This window comes from Ornithorhynchus anatinus, chromosome Y5 (genome assembly GCF_004115215.2).
Source record: "Ornithorhynchus anatinus isolate Pmale09 chromosome Y5, mOrnAna1.pri.v4, whole genome shotgun sequence".
NCBI lineage: Eukaryota > Metazoa > Chordata > Mammalia > Monotremata > Ornithorhynchidae > Ornithorhynchus > Ornithorhynchus anatinus.
In genome coordinates this window covers 167284-187285 of record NC_053179.1, presented here as the reverse complement: position 1 = coordinate 187285, position 20002 = coordinate 167284, and the positions used below count along the sequence as shown (strand labels likewise).

Sequence of the window (20002 nt, the reverse complement as noted above, 5' to 3'; positions counted from 1 at the left end):
CTCCTCTTCCTGCCCCTTCTTTCATGTCTCCTCTATCCTAAAAAAATCCCTTCCTTGAACCTAAGGCTCCCTTCAGAAATTGCTCCTCTCCCTCCTACCACTCCTCTCCAAATTCCTTGAACAAGTTTTCTGAACTGACCATCTCCATTTCCTCTACCCCAATTCTCTCCTTTGAACCCTTCCCTCTGGCTTCCACCCCGTTCACTCTAAAAAAACTACTCCAAGTCATAACTGATCTTCTTTTTGCCAAATCCAATGGCCCTCTACTCCATCCCAATCCTGTTCAACCTCTCAGCTTCCTTCGAAACTTCTGATCACACCCTTGGCTTCACGGACAGTGCCCACTCCTCATTTCCCTCTATCTCTCTGGCCACTCTTTTCAGTCTCTTTCATGGGCTTCTCCTCCCTTCCACCTGCTAATAATGTGGGAGTCTCTCACAGCTCAGTTTTAGTCCCTTCTATTCTGTTTACAGCCACTCCTTGGAGAATGCATTCAGTCTCATGGCTTCAACTACTATTCCTATGTGGATGATGATTCCCAAATCTACATTTCCAGCTCTGAACTCCTGCATTTCCTCCTGTCTTCAGGACATCTCTATATGAAGATCCTCTGACACCTCAAACACAACATGTCCAAGACAGAACTCCTCACCTTCCCACCCAAATCCTGCCCCTCCAGACAATCCCATCACTGTAAACAGCACCACCATCCTCACTCTCTCACAAGCTGCAAGCTTAGTATTATCCTCAACTCACCTTTGATTACCTTGTATCTACCTTAGCGCTAGTACGGTGCCTGCAATATAGTAAGTACTAAACAAATATCCCGATTATTATTTTTATTTTTATTCAACCCACCAAATCTAGTTGGTTCCACCTTCACAAAAGTGCTAAAATTCACCCTCTTCTCTCCATCCAAACTGCTGCCACATTAATTCACTCCTACCTGGATTACTATCAACCTCCTTATTGACCTCCCTGTTTCCTCTCTCCACATGCAAATACATACTTCATTCTGCTGCCCGGACATTTATCTATAAAAATGTTCAGTTCATTCTTCCGTACTCCTTAAGAACCTAGAGGTTGCCCTTTTACTTTTGCATCAAACAAAAACTCCCTATTACTGGCTGTAAAGCATTCAATCACCTAACCTCATCCTATCTTACCTCACTGGTTTCCTACTACAAGCCAGCCCATATACTTTGCTCCCCTAATATCGAACTACTGACTATACCTCAATGTCGATCTCATCTATATCACCACCCACCTATCCTGATCAGAACATGTTTCCTGACTCTTCAAAAAACTCCAGTGGTTACCCATCCACATCTGCATCAAACAAAAACTACTCACCTCTGGCTTTAAAGCACTCAATCACCTTGCCCTCTCTTATCTCAACTTACTACTCTCCTGCTACAATCCAGTCCATACAGTTAACTCCTTTCCACATATCTCAATGTGCCTTGTACTCATCTCTCACTGACTCCTTGCCCACATCCTGCCACTGTCCTGGAACGCCTTTCCTCTGCAAATCAGACAATTACTCTTCTTCCCTTCAAAGCCTTACTGATGGCACCTCTCCTTCCAAGGGGCCTTCCATGACTAAGGCCCCTTTCTGCTTCTCTCACTCCTTCTGCATCCCCCTGACTTGCTCCCTTTGTTCTTTTCCTGTCCCAGTCCAGAGTACTTAGAAATATATCTGCAGTTTATTTATATTAATGTCTCCCACAAAAGACGGTTAGTTCAGTATGGAAGGAATTGTATAACTGTTTACTGTTGTACTGTTCTCTCCCCAAGCATGTGACATAGTGGTCTGCATACAGTAAGCACTCAAAAATAAGATTGAATGAATGAATGTAAGGCCTCACCCACATCCTGGAACACCCTCCCTCTTCATATCTGAAAAACAATCACTCTCCCCTCCTTCTAAGTCTTACTGAAGGTACATCTCCTCCATCCCAACCCTTGCCCCAGTGACCTGGCCACCTAACTTTGTTAAGAAAATTTACACTATCAGGCATGAGCTCCCTAAAATCTCCCCTGCCCCTCCATAATCCCTCTGTTCCAGTCCCCTCTTAAGTTCTCCCACCCTTCTCAACAGTATCACTAGAGGAGATGTCTCCTCTCAAAAGTTACCCCCTCCTCCTGCTCATCCGACCATTTCTTCCCACCTTATTAAAACTCTTGCCCTCTCTCTCTTATCTTCCTAACAGTCATCTTCAACTGTTTTCTCTCCAGTGGCTTCTTCCCCACTGCTTTCAAATGCCCTTGTCTCCACTATGCTAAAAAACCCTCACTTGACCCCACAACTCTCTCCAGGTAATGCAGCATCTGCCAACTACAATACCTCCCCAAACTCCTTGATTAATTTGTCTACACCCACTTTCTCAAATTCCTCTTCTCCAATTCTCCTCTGGACACCCTCCAATCTGGCTCTGTCCCCTTCATTCCACTGAACCTGCTCTCTCAAAGATAACAAATGATCTCCTTTCTGACAAATCGCATGACCTCTACTTCATCCTAATCCTCCTCACCTCTCAGCTGCCTTCAACACTAATGACCAACCCCTTCTCTTGGAAACATTATGCAACCCTGGCCTCAGTGACACTGTCCTCTCCTGGTTCTCATCTTATCTCTCTGGGCTATCACTCTCAGTCTCCTTCATGAGCTCCTCGTCTGCCTCCCTCCCCTACCTGTGGGGATCCCTCATGGTTCAGTTCTGGGTCACCTTCTATTCTCCATCCACCCCCATTTCTTCAGAGAACTCATTTGCTCCCATGACTTTTACTACCACCTCCATGTGGATGATACCCAAAACTACATTACCAGCCCTTATCTCTGTCCTTCGTTTCAGGCTTGAATTTCCTTCTGCTTTCAAGGCGTCTCTACTTGAATGTCCTCCTGTGACCTCAAGTTTATCATGTTCACAACAGAACTCCTTATATTCCCAACCAAACCTTGTTTTCCCCTTGACTTTCCCATCACTGTAGACAGCACAACCATCTTTCCTATCTCACAAGTCCATAACCTTGGCGTTATCTTTGCCTGCTCTCTCTCATTTAGCTCACATATTCAATCCTGTTGTGCCACCTTCATATCACTAAAATCCAAATTACTATCATGTCAATACAGTGACACATCCTATCCTGCCTGGATTACTGCATCAGTCTCCTTGCAGACTTCCTTAGCTTCCGCCTCTACGAACTCCTGTCCATACTTTACTCTCTGGCCCAGATGATTTTTCTAAAAAAATGTTCAGGCCATGACTCTCCTCTCCTGAAAGAACTCCAGGGATTGCCCACCCCTGTCTACATCAGAGAAAAACTCCTCACCATTGGCTTTAAGGCATTCAAGCACTTCGGTTCCTCCGACCCCTCCTACCTCACCTTGCTATGCTCCTAATACAACCCAGCCTGCACTTTTCACTCCTCTAATGCTATAAGCTTCTCATTCTGCCTCGATCTCACCTATCTCGCCACCAACCCCTCACCCAGGACCTGCATTTGGCTTGAAATGCCCTCCCTCCTCAAATCCAACAGGCAATTACTCTCCCCCACTTCAAAGTCTTATTGAAGGCACATCTTCTCCAAGAAGCCTTACCTAAAAAGCCCCTGTTTCCACTTCTCCCACTCCCTTCCACATTGCCTTAACTTGCTCCCTTTGTTCTGTCCTCATCCCAGGACCACAGCACTTATGTACATATCTGTAATTTATTCACTTGCATTAATGTCTATTTCCTCTCCTCTAGACTGTGAGCTAGTTGTGGCAAGCAATGTGTCTGTTCATTGCTGTATTGTACTCTTCCAAGCACTTAGTACAAGGCTCTCCACACAGTAAGCACTCAATAAATGCAAATGGGTGGATGGAGGGAGGAAGGGAGGGAGAGAGGGATGGATGGATGAGTGAATGAATGAGGAGGATTTCACTGACTAAATACTCATTTCTTCTTCTCCCCCATCTTCAGCATTGCCCATACACTTAGATTTGCACCCTTTACTCTTCCCATGGCCTCAGTTATTCATGAATTATTTATTTATATTAATGTCTGTCTCCCCATCTAGCCTGTACGCCTGATGTGGGCAGGAAACAAACTATCAACTCAGTTATATTGTACTCCCCCAAGCACTTAGTGTAGTACACTCTACATAATAAACTCCCCCCAAAAACAAACAATTATTATACTGATAAATGCTAAATAGTATTTCTGAATATATAATACTTAATCCACAGAGGAAGAAATTATATGAACTTAAATCATACCTGTGTATTTTGGAAGTAATGCCTCCAAAGAGGTCGAATTTTATCTTGGCCTCCAACATCCCACACTGTGAAACAAATGTTTTTATATTCTACTGTTTCGACATTAAAACCTACAATAAAAAAAAATGGTCATTTCAATAATTAGATTTCTTCTCTAAATCTTAATGATTTCTTGGAATTAACTGATTCAAATTTCAAAAGTTCTCAGATTTTTGACAAAATTGGTAACTATAAACTGTAAATTTGAAACACTAAAAGTTAGAGACATAGGAAATATAATTAAAAGGGGGCTTGATTCTTGAATAAAATTGTAAATTATTGTGGCAGCAGAATGAATGCCTACTTGATGTGTGAAACTACATTTAAGATATGAAGAAAAATGAAGGAACAAGTTTCATACCTTCAAGGAGCTTATCCTCTTATGTGAAGGACAAATAAAAAGATATATTCAACAAAGACGATTTATGGCTCCTTCATTATGGGCAATAACAGAATAACCAACTAGCTCTTGTACTGACAGTTGAAATTGGGAAACTGAAGCAAGGAGGGCAGAAGCAAGGTTTTAAGGACTTGGTTAAAAAAGATAAAAAAGAGTATCAGTCAAGTGTTATCTACATTCCAGCAGAAATCTGGAATATGTCCATCTATCCGTCTGTCCATCCATCCATCCAATCATATTTTTGGAACACTTTCTGGGTGCAAAGCACTAAGTACTTGGAAGAGTATTCATTCATTCCATCGTATTTGCTCAACACTTACTGTGTATAGGACAGTGTACTAAGCGCTTGGAAGGTACAATTCAGCAACAAACAGTGACAATCCCTGCCCACAATGGGCTCACAGTCTAGAAGGCGGTTAGACAGACATCAAAACAAGTAAACTGGCATCAGTAGCATCATTATAAATAAACAGAATTATAGATTCATTCATTCATTTATTTAATTGTATTTACTGAGTGCTTACTGTGTACAGAGCACTGCACTAAGTGCTTGAAAGTACAATTTCAAGTTAGAGGCAATAGATACAGACAATCCCTACCCAACAACGGGCTCACAGTCTAGAAGGGGAAGACAGACAACTAAACAAAACAAGTCGACAGGCATCAATACCATCGAAATAGATAAGCAGAATTATATATGTACATCATTAATAAAATAAATAAAATATAATTATAAATATGTACATATACACAAGTGCTATGGGGTGGGGAGAGTACTGTGGGGCAGGGAAAGAGCTTGTTGTGGGACAGGGAGTACAAAGTGCTTGAGAAAAAGCTTTATAAGCAACATGAAACAGACAGAAAAGACAACAGTGTCCGGTTCTGGAAAAATAGGCAGGCTACTAAAAAAACGGCTGTTTGTGTGCTCAAAAAGGACAGGACTATTAATGCACCATATTGGCCTTTTCAGCCCCAGAGGCACACTTAGGAAAACTGCATATATACCTCTTTTCCTCTGCTTCTCCCCCTCTCCTTTCCCCTCCTCTCAGCACTGGGCTCGTCCGCTCATTTGTATATATTTTTATTACCCTATTTATTTTATTAATGAGATGTACATCCCCTTGATTCTATTTATTGCTATTGTTTTGTCTGTCTGTCTCCCCCGAATAGACTGTAAGCCCGTCAATGGGCAAGGATTGTCTCTGTTGCCTAACTGTAATAATAATAATAATGTTGGTATTTGTTAAGCGCTTACTTTGTGCCAAGCACTGTTCTAAGCGCTGGGGTAGACACAGGGGAATCAGGTTGTCCCACGTGGGGCTTACAGTCTTAATCCCCATTGTACAGGTGAGGTAACTGAGGCACAGAGAAGTTAAGTGACTCGCCCACAGTCACACAGCTGACAAGTGGCAGAGCTGGGAGTCGAACTCATGACCTCTAACTCCAAAGCCCAGGCTCTTTCCAGTGAGCCACGCTACTTCCCTGTACATTCCAAGCGCTTAGCTGTGCTCTGCACATAGTAAGCGCTCAATAAATACTATTGAAATTAGTAAGCTAGATGATTTGGCTCAAAGTGCTAGGAACTTAATAAGGAAAGGTTTGATAGAGTTGAGATTTAAGGAACATGGGGAGGGGGAAACCTGTGATCTATGTAATGTGGGGAGAGAGGGAGTTTAAAGTTGAGGAAGGGAATGGGTGAACAAGAAGAAGAAGACAGAACGCTCTAAAGTGAGACATAACAAAATGGCTGGCTAAGAAAGAGCAAAGATAAAGAACTGGGGCAGAGAAAATGAGGAAAACAAATAAGAAAAGGTGAGTTATGAGGTGGCAAGACTTGAAGCTAATGCTACATTGTTTGCATCTGATGTTAAGATAACAGGAGCAAGTGAAGGGTTTTGAGGAGATGAGAAAATCTCCAGAACTAATGCTGTAAAGCTAGTCAAAAGTGTTTTAAAATTGAAATGGTAGAGGATTTGATAAACTGTTATTAGTCCTACCTCTAAAGTAGAATTATAACTTGTTCGGACTAATTAGCAATTTGTCTGAATTTAAAAATCCTTCCATTTTTATTCAGGTAATTACAATAAATCTCTACAGTATGTTCTTCCCCTTGACTCTATTTATTGCCATTGTTCTTGTCTGTCTGTTTCCCCCGATTAGACTGTAAGCCCGTCAAATGGCAGGGACTGTCTATCTGTTGCCGACTTGTTCATTCCAAGCGCTTAGTACAGTGCTCTGCACATAGTAAGTGCTCAATAAATACTACTGAATGAATGAATGAATGAATGGTTAATTATTATTTTCTTACCTATAGTAGGGATAGTCGTAACAATCTCCCCTAACTTCAGTTTATACAGAATAGTTGTTTTGCCAGCAGCATCCAAACCAACTAAAGAACGAGAAAAATTAATTTTAGTTCAGAGTATACATTTTACTTTGCAACATCTAATGTGCTTATATTTTGAAAAAAGGCATATATCATCTCTAAAAACAACCAATCAAATGAGAATTGTGGTTTTACCGTGGTTTTACCTTTTTTTGATGCCAAATGATGCCATCATGATTGAACGTTGCCAAATTTTACTGCGTACTTCAAGAATAAAGACACAAAAATAACTGGAATTTTTATTTTCCACCTAAACAACTTTTGATTTTACAGTGTTCATAACAACTAACTGACTTGGCAAAATGAACAAATCTGTGGTTTTAAGAAGTTAAAAACGACTGGGGGATATAAAAATGCAAAGTATACCCCCCTTCATCCCACAGGATCTCCACATGCCTGTTCCACCAGGAGCCTAAACTGAATAATAATAGTAATACTAAAAGTAATCATAATAATGTTTATTGTATGTTTACTGAGATTAAAGCACTGGTTCTGGCATCTGTGAAAGTACAACAAAAATACAAGACACATTTCCTGCTCCAAAATGTGTTTACATCTTATTAAGGGAAACAAATATCAATGGCTTTTGGGATGAAAATGATATGTACATCAAGTTTCTCAAGACACAAGGGGAATGTGTGTACTAAAATTCTTGTACTAGACTGTGAGCTCATTGTGGGCAGGAATGTGTTTATTTGTTGCTACATTATACTAAATTACAAGTGTTTTGTACAGTGTTTTATACATAGTAAGCTTTCAATAAATATAACAATGAATAAATGAACATGAAACCACTCTCCTACACATTCATTCATTCAATTTCATTTATTGCGTGTGTACTACGTGCAGAGCTCTAAAGTAAGTGCTTGGGAGAGTACAATACCACAAAAAACAATCACATTCCCTGCCCATTACGAGCTTACCCTTCCATGGGGAGGATATGTACCTACCAACTTGGTTGTATACTCTTCCAAGCGCTTAGTACAGTGCTCTATACACTGGAACCACTCAATAATACCACTGGTTGGTTGGTTAATTGATTGACTCTGGACAGTTAAGCTTTTCCTCCTGCTTTCAGGACAAGTTGCTGCATTTCCTGCTGAAAACTTTTTTTGTGGCATTTCTTCAGAACTTATACTATGAACCAGGAACTATGTGTCAGGCTACATTTCATTCTGCTGCACGCTTATTTTCTTGAAACACAGTTCAGCCCATATTCCCCCATTCCTCATATCTTCAGTCATTGCCAAATCACTTCTTTCATTCATTCTATCATATTTATTGAGCACTTACTGTGTGCAGAGTACTGTACTAAGCAGTTGGGAGAGTTCAATATAGCAATAAAAACTGATAATTCCCTGCCTACAAGGAGCTTACTTATAGTTTAGATGGGGATGCAGACATTAATATAAAATAAATAAATTACAGGTATATACACAAGTGTTGTAGGGTTTGAATGAGGGATAAATACAGGCAGCAAGTCTGGATGGTGCATAAAGGAATGGGAGAAGAGGAAAGGAGGGCTTAATTGGAAGGTCTCTTGGAGATGTGCCTTCAATAGGCTTTGAAAGCAGGGGAATAATTATAAAAACTCCTTACACTGTGCTTTAAGGCACTAAATTACCGCTCTCTCTTCCCTTATCTCCCTGATTTACAAATACAACCCAAACCACTTCACTCCTCTAATGTCCAAGTACTCACAGCACCTCCACGTTCCTTCTAGAAGCAGCGTGGCTTAGTGGTAAGAGCACAGGCTTGGGAGTCAGAGGTCATGGGTTCTAATCCTGACTCTGCCACTTATCAGTTGTGTGACTTTGGGCAAGTCATTTAAGTTCTCTGGCTGCACTGACCTCATCTGTAAAATAGGGATTAAGACTGTGAGCCCCACCTGGGACAACCTGATAATCTTGTAACTCCTCCAGCACTTAGAACAGTGCTTGGCACACAGTAAGTGCTTAACAAATACCATCATTATTATTTTATTCATTCATTCAATTCATTCATTCAATTACATTTACTGAGCGCTTACTGTATGCAAAGCACTGTACTGAGTGCTCTATTATCTGTATCTCTTGAACTCTGGCTTATATACTTCCTTTAAGTTTGGAATTTCCTTCCCCTTCATATCTGACAGCTCTCCCCAGCTTCAATATCCTACTAAAATGACCCTCACCCATGAGGTTTTTCCCCTTACGAAAAACTCGCCTTTCCTTCTGTGTTGCATATGCACTTGGATTTGCCCCTCTTAAATATATGCTATTTACCCCAACTCCGTGGCTACGAGACTGTTTATTCTCGGTTTCCTTCAGTGGCTTCTCTTCCCCGACCCCCCCATGCCCTAACTGCAGAGGTTCCTCAAGGGTCAGTACTTGGTCCCCTTCTGTTCTCCATCTATACTCACTCCTTTGGTGAACTCATTCGCTCCCACAGCTTCAACTATCATCTCTACACAGATGATGCCCAAGTTTACATCTCCTCCTCTGTTCTCCCTCCCTCCCTCCAAGCTTGCATCTCCTCCTGCCTTCAGATTTCCTCCTGGATGTCCACCCGCCACCTAAACCTCGGCATGTCCAAGACTGAGCTCCTTATCTTCCCTCCCAAACCCTGTCCACTCCGTGACTCTCCCGTCACTGTGAACGGCACTACCATCCTTCCTGTTTCACAAACCCGCAATCTTGGTGTCATCCTTGATATCGCTCTCTCATTCGTCCACACATCCAATCCGTCACCAAAACCTGCTGGTCTCACCTTCACAATATCACCAAGTTCCACCCTTTGCTCTCCATCCAAACTGCTACCTTGTTGGTAAGGTCACTCACCAAATCGCAACTGGATTACTGCATCAGTATCCTATCTGATCTCCCAACCTCCTGTCTCTCCCCGCTTCAGTCTATTCTTTACTCTGCTGCCCAGATTATCTGTATACAGAAATGCTCTGGGCATGTCACCCCCTTCTCAAAAATCTCCAGTAGCTGCCTGTCATATGAAGCAAAAACTCCTCATCTGGCTTCAAAGCTCTCCATCACCTCGCCTCTTCCTACCTCATCTCCCTCTCTCCTTCTACAGACAAGCTCATAGCCTCCACTGCTCTGCCGCTAACCTCTTCACTGTGCCTCGTTCTCACTTGTCCCGCCGTCGACCTCTGGTCCACATCCTACCTCTATTCTCCCTTCTCATATAGCCAAACTAGTTCACTGCCCCCCTTCAAAGCCTTACTGAGGGCTCACCTGCTCTAAGAGGCCTTCCCAGAACGAGCAACCCCCTTCCTCTGCTCCTCCTCCCCTCCCCACTGCCACTACTCCTCCCTCTACTCTACGCCCTTCCCCTCGCACAGCACTTGTATATATCTGTACATATTTATTAGTATATTTTATTATGTGCATAGATCAATAATTCTATTTATCTATTTGGTATTGATGCCTGTCTACTTGTTTTGCTTTGTTGTCTGTCTCCCCCTTCTAGACTGTGAGCCTGTTGTTGGGTAAGGATTATCTCTAACTGTTGCTGAATTGTACCTTCCAAGAGCTTAGTACAGTGCTCTGCACATAGTAAGCTCTCAATAAATAAGAGTGAGTGAACGAATGACTTATGTTTACATTTCCTTACACTCTCCCATTTCCTCTATTATAATTTTTTTGTCATTAAAAAAATTTTTATACTTTCCAAGCACTTAATACAGTGCTCTGCTCACAGTAAGCCCTCAAAATGATTGAATGAATGAATTGAATGAATGAAGGAAGGAAACAGGGAATTCCTTGTCAGTAGGAAAGATGTCTATTAACTGTACTGTTATCTTCTCCCAAGTGCCTATTACAGTGACATCTGTACTTTTAACTCTCTCCTTAAACTCCTTAACCACTCATGCCCTTCTCTCATTCATTCATTCAATAGTATTTATTGAGCGCTTGCTATGTGCAGAGCACTGCACTAAGTGCTTGGAATGTACAAACCGGCAACAGATAGAGACAGTCCCTGCCCTCTGACGGGCTTACAGTCTAATTGGGGAAGACAGACAGACAAGAACAATGACAATAAACAGAGTCAAGGGGAAGAAGATCTCATTAAAACAATCGCAAATAAACAGAATCAGGGTGATGTACAACTCATTAACAAAATAATCCCCTATCCTAAAAAACCTCCCTTGATCCCATGGCTCCCTCCAGTTATCAGCTCATCTTCCTACAATTTTTCTCCAAACTCCTGACCTCACTTCCTTTCCTCCAACTCTCTAGTCATTCCCATGTAATCAGCCTTCCTTCCCCTTCACCCCATGGAAACCACTCTTACTAAGGTCAACAATAACCTTCTTCTTGCCAAACCCATGGTCACTACCCCATCCTAGCGAAATGGGACCACTAACCCATTCTAGTCCTTCTCAACATCTCTGCTGTCTTCGAGACTCCATTCTAATCCTCCTTGACCTCTCTGCTGCCTTTGACACTGTCGACCATCCCCTCCTCCTCCATACCTTATCTCACCTTGGCTTCACAGACTCTGTCCTCTCCTGGTTCTCCTCTTACCTCTCTGGCCGGTCATTCTCGGTCTCCTTCGCTGGAGCCTCCTCCCCCTCCGATCCTTTAACTGTTGGAGTTCCTCAAGGGTCAGTTCTTGTCCCTCTTCTGTTCTCCATTTACACTCACTCCCTCGGTGAACTCATTCGCTCTCACGGCTTTGACTACCATCTCTACGCAGATGACACGCAGATCTACGTCTCCGCCCCTGTCCTCTCCCTCTCCCTTCAGGCTCGCATCTCCTCCTGCCTCCAGGACGTCTCCACCTGGATGTTGGCCCGCCACCTAAAACTCAACATGAGCAAGACTGAGCTCCTCATCTTCCCTCCCAAACCCGGTCCGCTCCCAGACTTCTCTATCACCTTGGATGGCACAACCATCCTTCCCGTCTCTCAGGCCCGCAATCTCGGTGTCATCCTTGACTCGTCTCTCTCGTTCACCCCACACATCCTATCCGTTACCAAGACCTGCCGGTTTCACCTCTACAATATCGCCAAGATCCGCCCCTTCCTCTCCACCCAAACGGCTACCTTACTCTTACGGGCTCTCGTTATATCCCGGCTAGACTACTCTGTCAGCCTTCTCTCTGACCTCCCTTCCTCCTCTCTCGCCCCGCTCCAGTCTATTCTTCACTCCGCTGCCCGGCTCATCTTCCTGCAGAAACGATCTGGGCATGTCACTCCCCTTCATAAACAACTCCAGTGGTTGCCTATCAACCTCTGCTCCAAACAAAAACTCCTCATTCTAGGCTTCGAGGCTCTCCATCACCTTGCCCCTTCCTACCTCTCCTCCCTTCTCTCTTTCTACCGCCCACCCCGCACGCTCCGCTCCTCTGACGCCCACCTCCTCACCGTCCCTCGGTCTCGCCTATCCCGCCGTCGACCCCTGGGTCACGTCCTCCCGCGGTCCTGGAACGCCCTCCCTCCTCACCTCCGCCAAACTGATTCTCTTCCCCTCTTCAAAACCCTACTTAAAACTCACCTCCTCCAAGAGGCCTTCCCAGACTGAGCTCCTCTTCTCCCTCTGCCATCCCCCCTTTACCTCTCTGCAGCTAAACCCTCTTTTTCCCCTTTTCCCTCTGCTCCTCCACCTCTCCCTTCCCATCCCCACAGCACTGTACTCGTCCGCTCAACTGTATATATTTTCGTTACCCTATTTATTTTGTTAATGAATTGTACACCGCCTTGATTCTATTTAGTTGCCATTGTTTTTACGAGATGTTCTTCCCCTTGACTCTGTTTATTGCCATTGTTCTTGTCTGTCCGTCTCCCCTGATTAGACTGTAAGCCCATCAAACGGCAGGGACTGCCTCTATCTGTTGTCAACTTGTTCATCCCAAGCGCTTAGTACAGTGCTCTGCACATAGTAAGCGCTCAATAAATACTATTGAATGAATGAATGAATGACACTGTGAACCATTTCAAGAATACTGTCCAGCAGTTAGCTGGTAGATGCTCTTCACAGATATGTCTTTGCTTTCCTATAAGAATAATACTAATAAATAACAATAATAATGTTATTTGTTAAGTACTTAGTATTTGCCAAGGACTGTTCTAAGCACTGGGGTTGATACATGGTAATCATTATGGACCCAGGCAGTCTCATGGGACTCACAGTCTTAATTCCTATAGATGAGGTAACTGAGGCACAGAAGTGAAGAGACTTGACCAAGGTCACACAGCAGACAAGTGGCAGAGCTGGAATTAGAACCCTGGTCCTTATCACTCCCCAGCCTGTGTTCTACCCACTATGCCATATTATTACTGTGCACTTTAATTTGCTCTGAAGAGTTCTTTTATTTAGGAATGTTAAAAATGGAGATACCTTAAAATTTCACTAAGAGAGATGTACAAAAGATAGTTATTCATCTTTCCACATGTGCATATAGACATATATCCTTCAAAATGATCCTTCACAGGCACTGAAGTCTGGCTGAAAATGATCATTTTTGTAAAAAAAATGCTTCCTCACTCCTCAAGAACCTCCGGTCATTGCCTAACTACTCCACAATGAACTAAAACTCATTACCACAGGCTTTAAAGCACTCAATCACCTTGCCCCCTCCTAATTTCTCTCTCTGGTTTTCTTCTACAACCCAGGAAACTCCTCTAATCCCAGTCTACTCACTGTACCTGGATCTAGGTTATTTTATCCACATCCTGCTTGTGGCCTGGAACTACCTCCTGCTTCAGAGGGTCACTTTCCCCTGATCAAAGCCTTACTAAAATCACATTTCCTCCAAGATCTTCCTCGACTAAGCCCTCATTTCCTCATAATTAAATATTATAAATTAATAATAATAATAATAATGTTAGTATTTGTTAAGCGCTTACTATGTGCAGAGCACTGTTCTAAGTGCTGGGGGCGATACAGGGTAATCAGGTTGTCCCATGTGAGGCTCACAGTCTTCAGACTGTGGGCAAGTCACTTAACTTCTCTGTGCCTCAGTTACCTCATCTGTATAAATGGGGACCAAGACTGTGAGCCCCATGTGGGACAACTTGATTCCCCTGTGTCTACCCCAGCGCTTAGAATAGTGCTCTGCACATAGTAAGCGCTAACAAATACCAACATTATTATTATTATTCATCCCCATTTTACAGATGAGGTAACTGAGGCACAGAGAAGTTAAGTGACTTGCCCACAGTCACACAGTTGACAAGTGGCAGAGTCAGAATTAGAACCCATGACCTCTGACTCCCAAGACTGTGCTCTGTTCACTGAGCCACGCTGCTTCTCTGACTCTCCCAATAAATTAGTTATTTATACTAATGTCTGTCTCCCCCACTAGGCTGTAAGCTTATTGTGGGCAGGAAATGTGTCGCATAGTACTCTCCCAAGTGCTTAGTAAAGTACTCTGAACATAGTAAGGCTTCAATATTTACCATTGATTAACTGCTTGACTCTCCTCTTCCTCTTTGAGGAAGCACAGCCTAGTGAATAGAGCTTGGGCCTAGGAGTCAGAAGAATCAGGGTTTTTATCCCAGCTCTGTTCCATAAGAATAATAATTATGGTATTTGTTAAGCACTTACTATGTGCCAAGCACAGTTCTAAGCACTGGGGTAGATACCAGTTAATCAGGTTGGACACAATCCCTGTTGCACATAGGGCTCCCAGTCGATTAAGATGAGGTAATTAAGGCCCAGAGAAATTAAGTGACTTGCCCAAGGACACACAGCAGAATGTGGTGGAGCCAGGATTAGAACCACGATCCTTCTGACTCTCAGGCCCGTGCTCTATTCTCTGAGGCATGTTACACATGTCTGCTATGTGACCTTGGGCAAGGACTGATTAATGTGTATCTACACCCCACAAATAACAGTGTTTGGCAAATAGTAAGTGCTTAACGAGTACCACAGTTACTGCTATTAATTATTACTTGAATTTGTACCTTTTATTCACCTCACCCTCAGTCCAACAGAATTTATATATTACCCATAATTTACTTAATGGCAGATGATATTTATGAAATGCTTACTATGTGCCAGGCAGTGTACAAAGGACTGAGGTAGACTCAAGTTAATCAGACTGGACACAGTCCCTGTCTCACAGGCTTAATCCCCATTTTAAGGATAATATAACTGAGGCACAGAGCAGTTAAGTGACTTATACAAGGTGTCACGGCAGACCAGGTGCTGAGTCAGCATTAGAACCCAAGTCCTTCTGACTCTCGGGCCTGTGCTCCACTCACTAGGCCACATCTGTTTTTACCTCTAGCTGATAAGCTCCTTGTGGACAGAGAACATATCTACCAACTGTGTTATACTGTACCCTCCCACAGGCTTAGTACAATGCTCTGCACGCAGTATATGTTCAGTAAATACCAGTAATTGCTTGATAGAGTCCCATATTACCTTTCACTTCCAGGTGATCCCTGAACTTGGATTTGTACCCCTTCTTCAACCCAATCTCAGCCCCACAGAACTTATGTATACATTCATATTCTTACTATTTTCCCCACTAGTGGGTAAGTTCCTTGTGGGCAACTAAAACATCAAGCAAGTCTGTTACACTGTACACTTCCAAGTACTTAGTACAGTGAAAGTACACAGAAAGTAGTCAGTACGTTTTACTGACTGAAAGCTTTCATATTGCAGTAAATGAGAAGAACTCTGATGTAGTTTAGAAGCCACTCAAATGAGAAGTGCCCTCTACCCTTCCACTTTCTTAAAGACTTTGATAAGTTTTAAAAGAAGTGTTTTATTAATAATAATGATGATGGTATTTGTTAAGCACTTACTATGTGCCAAGCACTGTCCTACGCACTGGGGTAGATACAGGGTACCCAGGTTGTCCCACATGGTGCTCACACTTTTAATCCCCATTTTACCGATGAGGTAACTGTGCACAGAGAAGTTAAGTGAGACTTGCCCAAGGTCACTAAGCACAGAGTGGCAGAGGTAGTATTAAAATCTACATCCTCTGACTCCCAAGCCTGCACTCTTTCCACTAAAGCACACTGCTTCTTTTTTCTTATATAAAAAGCCAATTTATTAATTCTTGCAGGAAAATCACAAATATGAAAATGCAATAAATGATTTGGCGACATAACTATGCTTAGTTGTTAAAACTTGGGTGTTGGATGCTTTTAAGATATAAATTTCCAAGAAAAATACTTGCCAGTAAAATATTTGCTTTACATATTAATAAAAATCCTCCATAGAAATATCATCATCATCAACATCATTATTTACTGAGCAAGGTATGAAGAGCATTATACTAGGTGCTTAAAGAGTACAATACAACAAACAGAGTTAGTAGACGTATTCCCTGCCAACAATAGCATTACAGTCTAGGGGGGAGACGGACATTAATAAAAATAAATAATTTATAATATATTATTTTCAGTTACGTACATACGTTATGTACATAAGCTTGAATGTAAATCCTGCATTAAATCAAAATCTAATAAATATAAAAACTGTGTTCTTTATTTCAAACTACTCATATTAGCTTTTTTTAAAGTCCAGTTTTTCTTTATTTGTTTCTAAGAACTGCAGAGAAACTGGAATATAAAGAGGGAAAAAGGAAAGTTTGATCTAATGGATAAAACCAGGACCTAAAAGCCAGGGGGCCAGGGTTTTAATCCCAGCTCTGCTACTTGCTTGCAGTGAGATCTTAGGCAAGTCACTAACTGTTACGTGCTTGTTTCCTCAACTGCTAAATGGGGATTTTGTTCTCCGAGAACCGGGCCATATTAACTTGTATCAACTCCACCGCTTTAAACAGTGCTTGACACACGCAAACTAACTGCTTTACAGATAGTATTTACGCCATAAAAAAATATGCTCAAAGTACTTATGTTTCTCCTTTCCCTAAAAAAATAGCATAAAGTCCTGCTCTGCAGAAGCCCGGCTGACTGCAACTGGTAAATGTGAAGACAGAGTAAATGAGAAGAGAAAGATATACTGAAGGCACCTAAACTCTGGCCCTGGATCTTAGCAGCCATGTTAGCTTCTTCTACGAGCAAAGGCTTCCAGGCAGCAATGGAAGACTAATCTCCATTATCTCTCTTCAACGGCTACCCTAGTTCTTGGAAAAGGTAAGGGTAAATTACGTACTTAAATTACAGATTGGGGCTACTGACCTCACCCCTAAGGAAGCCGCAAGGACAACTGCAAATATATATATACATTTATCTAACTGATTTATTAACGTCATCTATTTTAGTCCTCTTTGACAATGTATTGCGTCGCTAATAAATTTCAAGTGTGGCCTACATTTCAAAATCGTTCAAAACCACATCTGCGGTTTGCCTTCTAAACTGCGTTTGACACAATTTTCGTACTGGGAGGCCTAGTCAGGCACTTTCCTAAGAAAAATGTCTAGCCTCGGAAGGCAATTCCCTGATATTTAAACATATTGCATAAAATGTGAGGATTTTAATCCATTAAAGTTTTTTCCCACCACTTCAGTTCCTTCATATCAAAAAAAATGAAAAAGGTTTTGGATACTTTTCAAGTTGCCACAATCCTTTCACAATTATATTTTAGCTTGAGAACAATAAACATATCAGTGGTATTTATTGAGCGCTTACTAAGTGCAGAGCAGTATACAAAGCCTTTATAAAATTACGAAACAACAGAATTCCTATTTTTCACTTTCAAACACCGTAACTCCCCCAATCCTATTAACCCACATAGCCGCAATGCAAAGGAAAACTGACGCGAGGGCTAGAAGGCTCAGCCGTAACTTCGAAGTTCGTCTGACAGAATTCTCTGAACCCTGATCAGAGGCCATTAACTGCCTCCTCGTTACTGGTCTTAGGTTTCAGCATTCACTGACACTCACCCATCAGAATGCGCATCTGTTTCTTGCCGAAGAGCCGGGAAAAGAGGGAGGATATTGTGAGGCCCATCTAAACAACGCGAATCGGTATCGTAGTTGGCGGGGAGTGTCCTGGTTTCCTCCCTTGGTTTCCTGGGAGAAGCAGGAGGAAAGAAGCGTCTCTGTAAGGGTCAAATTAAAGCTCTTACGGCATTGGCAACTTCAACCTACTGCTGAGGCTGGGTCCTAACGCTACCACTTATCCAAGCTCTGCCACGTCACAGCAGCACTGAACTCCTGGGCGTAGTTTCCTTTTCCGTAACACTTCCTACGTTTCAGTTGACTGTATTAGAAACTCATACGCTTGCGCGTAATTGCGCCACGTGTCCTTACTTTCAGGTACCGGATAGAGGAGGAAAGGAAGTTGGAGAATGGAGGAAGGAGGCAACGTAACTGGGGAAGGTAGTACGCCAATGTTTCTCCCTTTGTAAGATGATTAGATTTGACAACATCTCCAGACTGTAAGTTTAGGTCATTTTTTAATGGTATATGTTAAGAGCTTACTATGTGCCAGCGAATGTGCTAAGCATTGGGGTAGATTCCCTCAATCGTATTTATTGAGCGATTACTGTACTAAGCGCGTAGATGCAAGCTCATCGGGTTGGAGACAGACCCTCTGATGCCCACATGAGACTCTCAAACTTAATTCCCAATTTTACTGATGAAGAGACTAAAGAACGGAGAAGTGAAGTGACGGGTCACATAAAGCCGGGCTTGGCATCCTCGTCCTTTTGACCCCATGTTCTTCTCACTAGGGTACGCTACTTCTCCCAGTTAATGAAATTAAGGTAATTGTGAGAGAGCAAAAGTAGAAAGAGAATGGAATCCAATAATCAAAGACTAAGCACAGCCACATGGCCTGCTGGGTAACTGGGCAAATTATTTTTTTTAACGATGTTTGTGAGGGGCTTATTAGTTACTGGCACGCTCCTAAGGTCACTTTGCTTCTCTGTGCCCCATCTGCAAATTGAAGGTAATAATTCTTGTAGTTCCTTGAGGAGCAGCGCTGCTCAGTGGAAAGAGCAGAGGCTTGGGATTCAGAGGTCACGGGTTCTGATTCTGCCTCCACCACTTGTCAGCAGTGTGACTTTTGGCAAGTCACTTAACTTCTCTGTGCCTCAGTTACATCATCTGTAAAATGGGGATTAACACTGTGAGCCTCATTATGGGAGAACCTGATTTCCTTGTAACACCCCCCAGTGCTTAGAACAGTGCTTGGCATATAGTAAGCGCTTAACAAATGCCATCATTATCATTATCAGCTCACATAACTGACACTTACAAAGTTAATATGTCCAGAACAGAACTCCTTATCTTCTCACCCAAGCCCAAATTCTCTAAGGTGACACCACCAACCTCTCTGTCTAACATACGCATAACCCTGGCGTTATCCTTAACTCATTTCTCAAATTCAACCATCATATTCAATCTGTCACCGAATCCTGTGGGTTTGACCTTCATAACAATGCTAAGATATAAGAAGCAGCATGGCCTAATGGGAAGAGCACAGGCTTGGGAGTCAAAGGACATGGGTTTTAATCCCAGCTCTGCACATGTCTGCTTGGTGACCTTGAGCAAGTCACTTAACTTCTCTGTGCCTCAGTTACCTCATCTGTAAAATGGGAATTAAGACTTTCAGCCCCATGTGGGAGAGAGACTCTGTCCAACCTGATTACCTTATATATACCCCAGTGCTTAAAACAGTGCTTGCCACATAGTAAGTGCTTAACAAATAAGTGCTTAAATAATAAAATCTGCCCTACTCCATCCAAACTAGTCTCATGTTGATCCAAACATTTATTCTATTCCATCTTGATTATGCATCACCCTTCTTGCTAACCTCTCTGCCTCCTGTCTCTCCCCACCTACGTCCATGCTTCACTCTGACGCCCTGATCATTTTTCTATACTTCTCAAGAACCTCCGATGGTTGCTTTTCCACTTCCACTTTTAAAGAAATTCCTTATCATGGATTTAAAATAATCATCTTACCTCCTCAATCAGTCAAACAGTTGTATTGCTTGAGTCCTTACTATGTGCAGAGAATTGTACTGTTTGGGAGAGTATGTATTCTCTAAA

At 42.4% G+C, this 20002-nt stretch overlaps 1 protein-coding gene across 1 annotated transcript in view; it reads right to left on the bottom strand.

Moving 5' to 3' along the window:
* The window catches only part of LOC114808749 (ADP-ribosylation factor 4), a 39936-nt gene extending 21768 nt beyond the window's left edge, over positions 1-18168 (bottom strand). The window contains exons 1-3 of the mRNA XM_029056578.2: positions 17889-18168; positions 7008-7088; positions 4261-4370 (exon numbers count right to left, since the gene is read on the bottom strand). Coding sequence (XP_028912411.1) covers positions 4261-4370; positions 7008-7088; positions 17889-17955 — 258 coding nt within the window. The 5' untranslated portion in view covers positions 17956-18168. The remainder of the gene's footprint in view (positions 1-4260; positions 4371-7007; positions 7089-17888) is intronic.
* Between the last annotated feature and the right edge of the window lie 1834 nt (positions 18169-20002).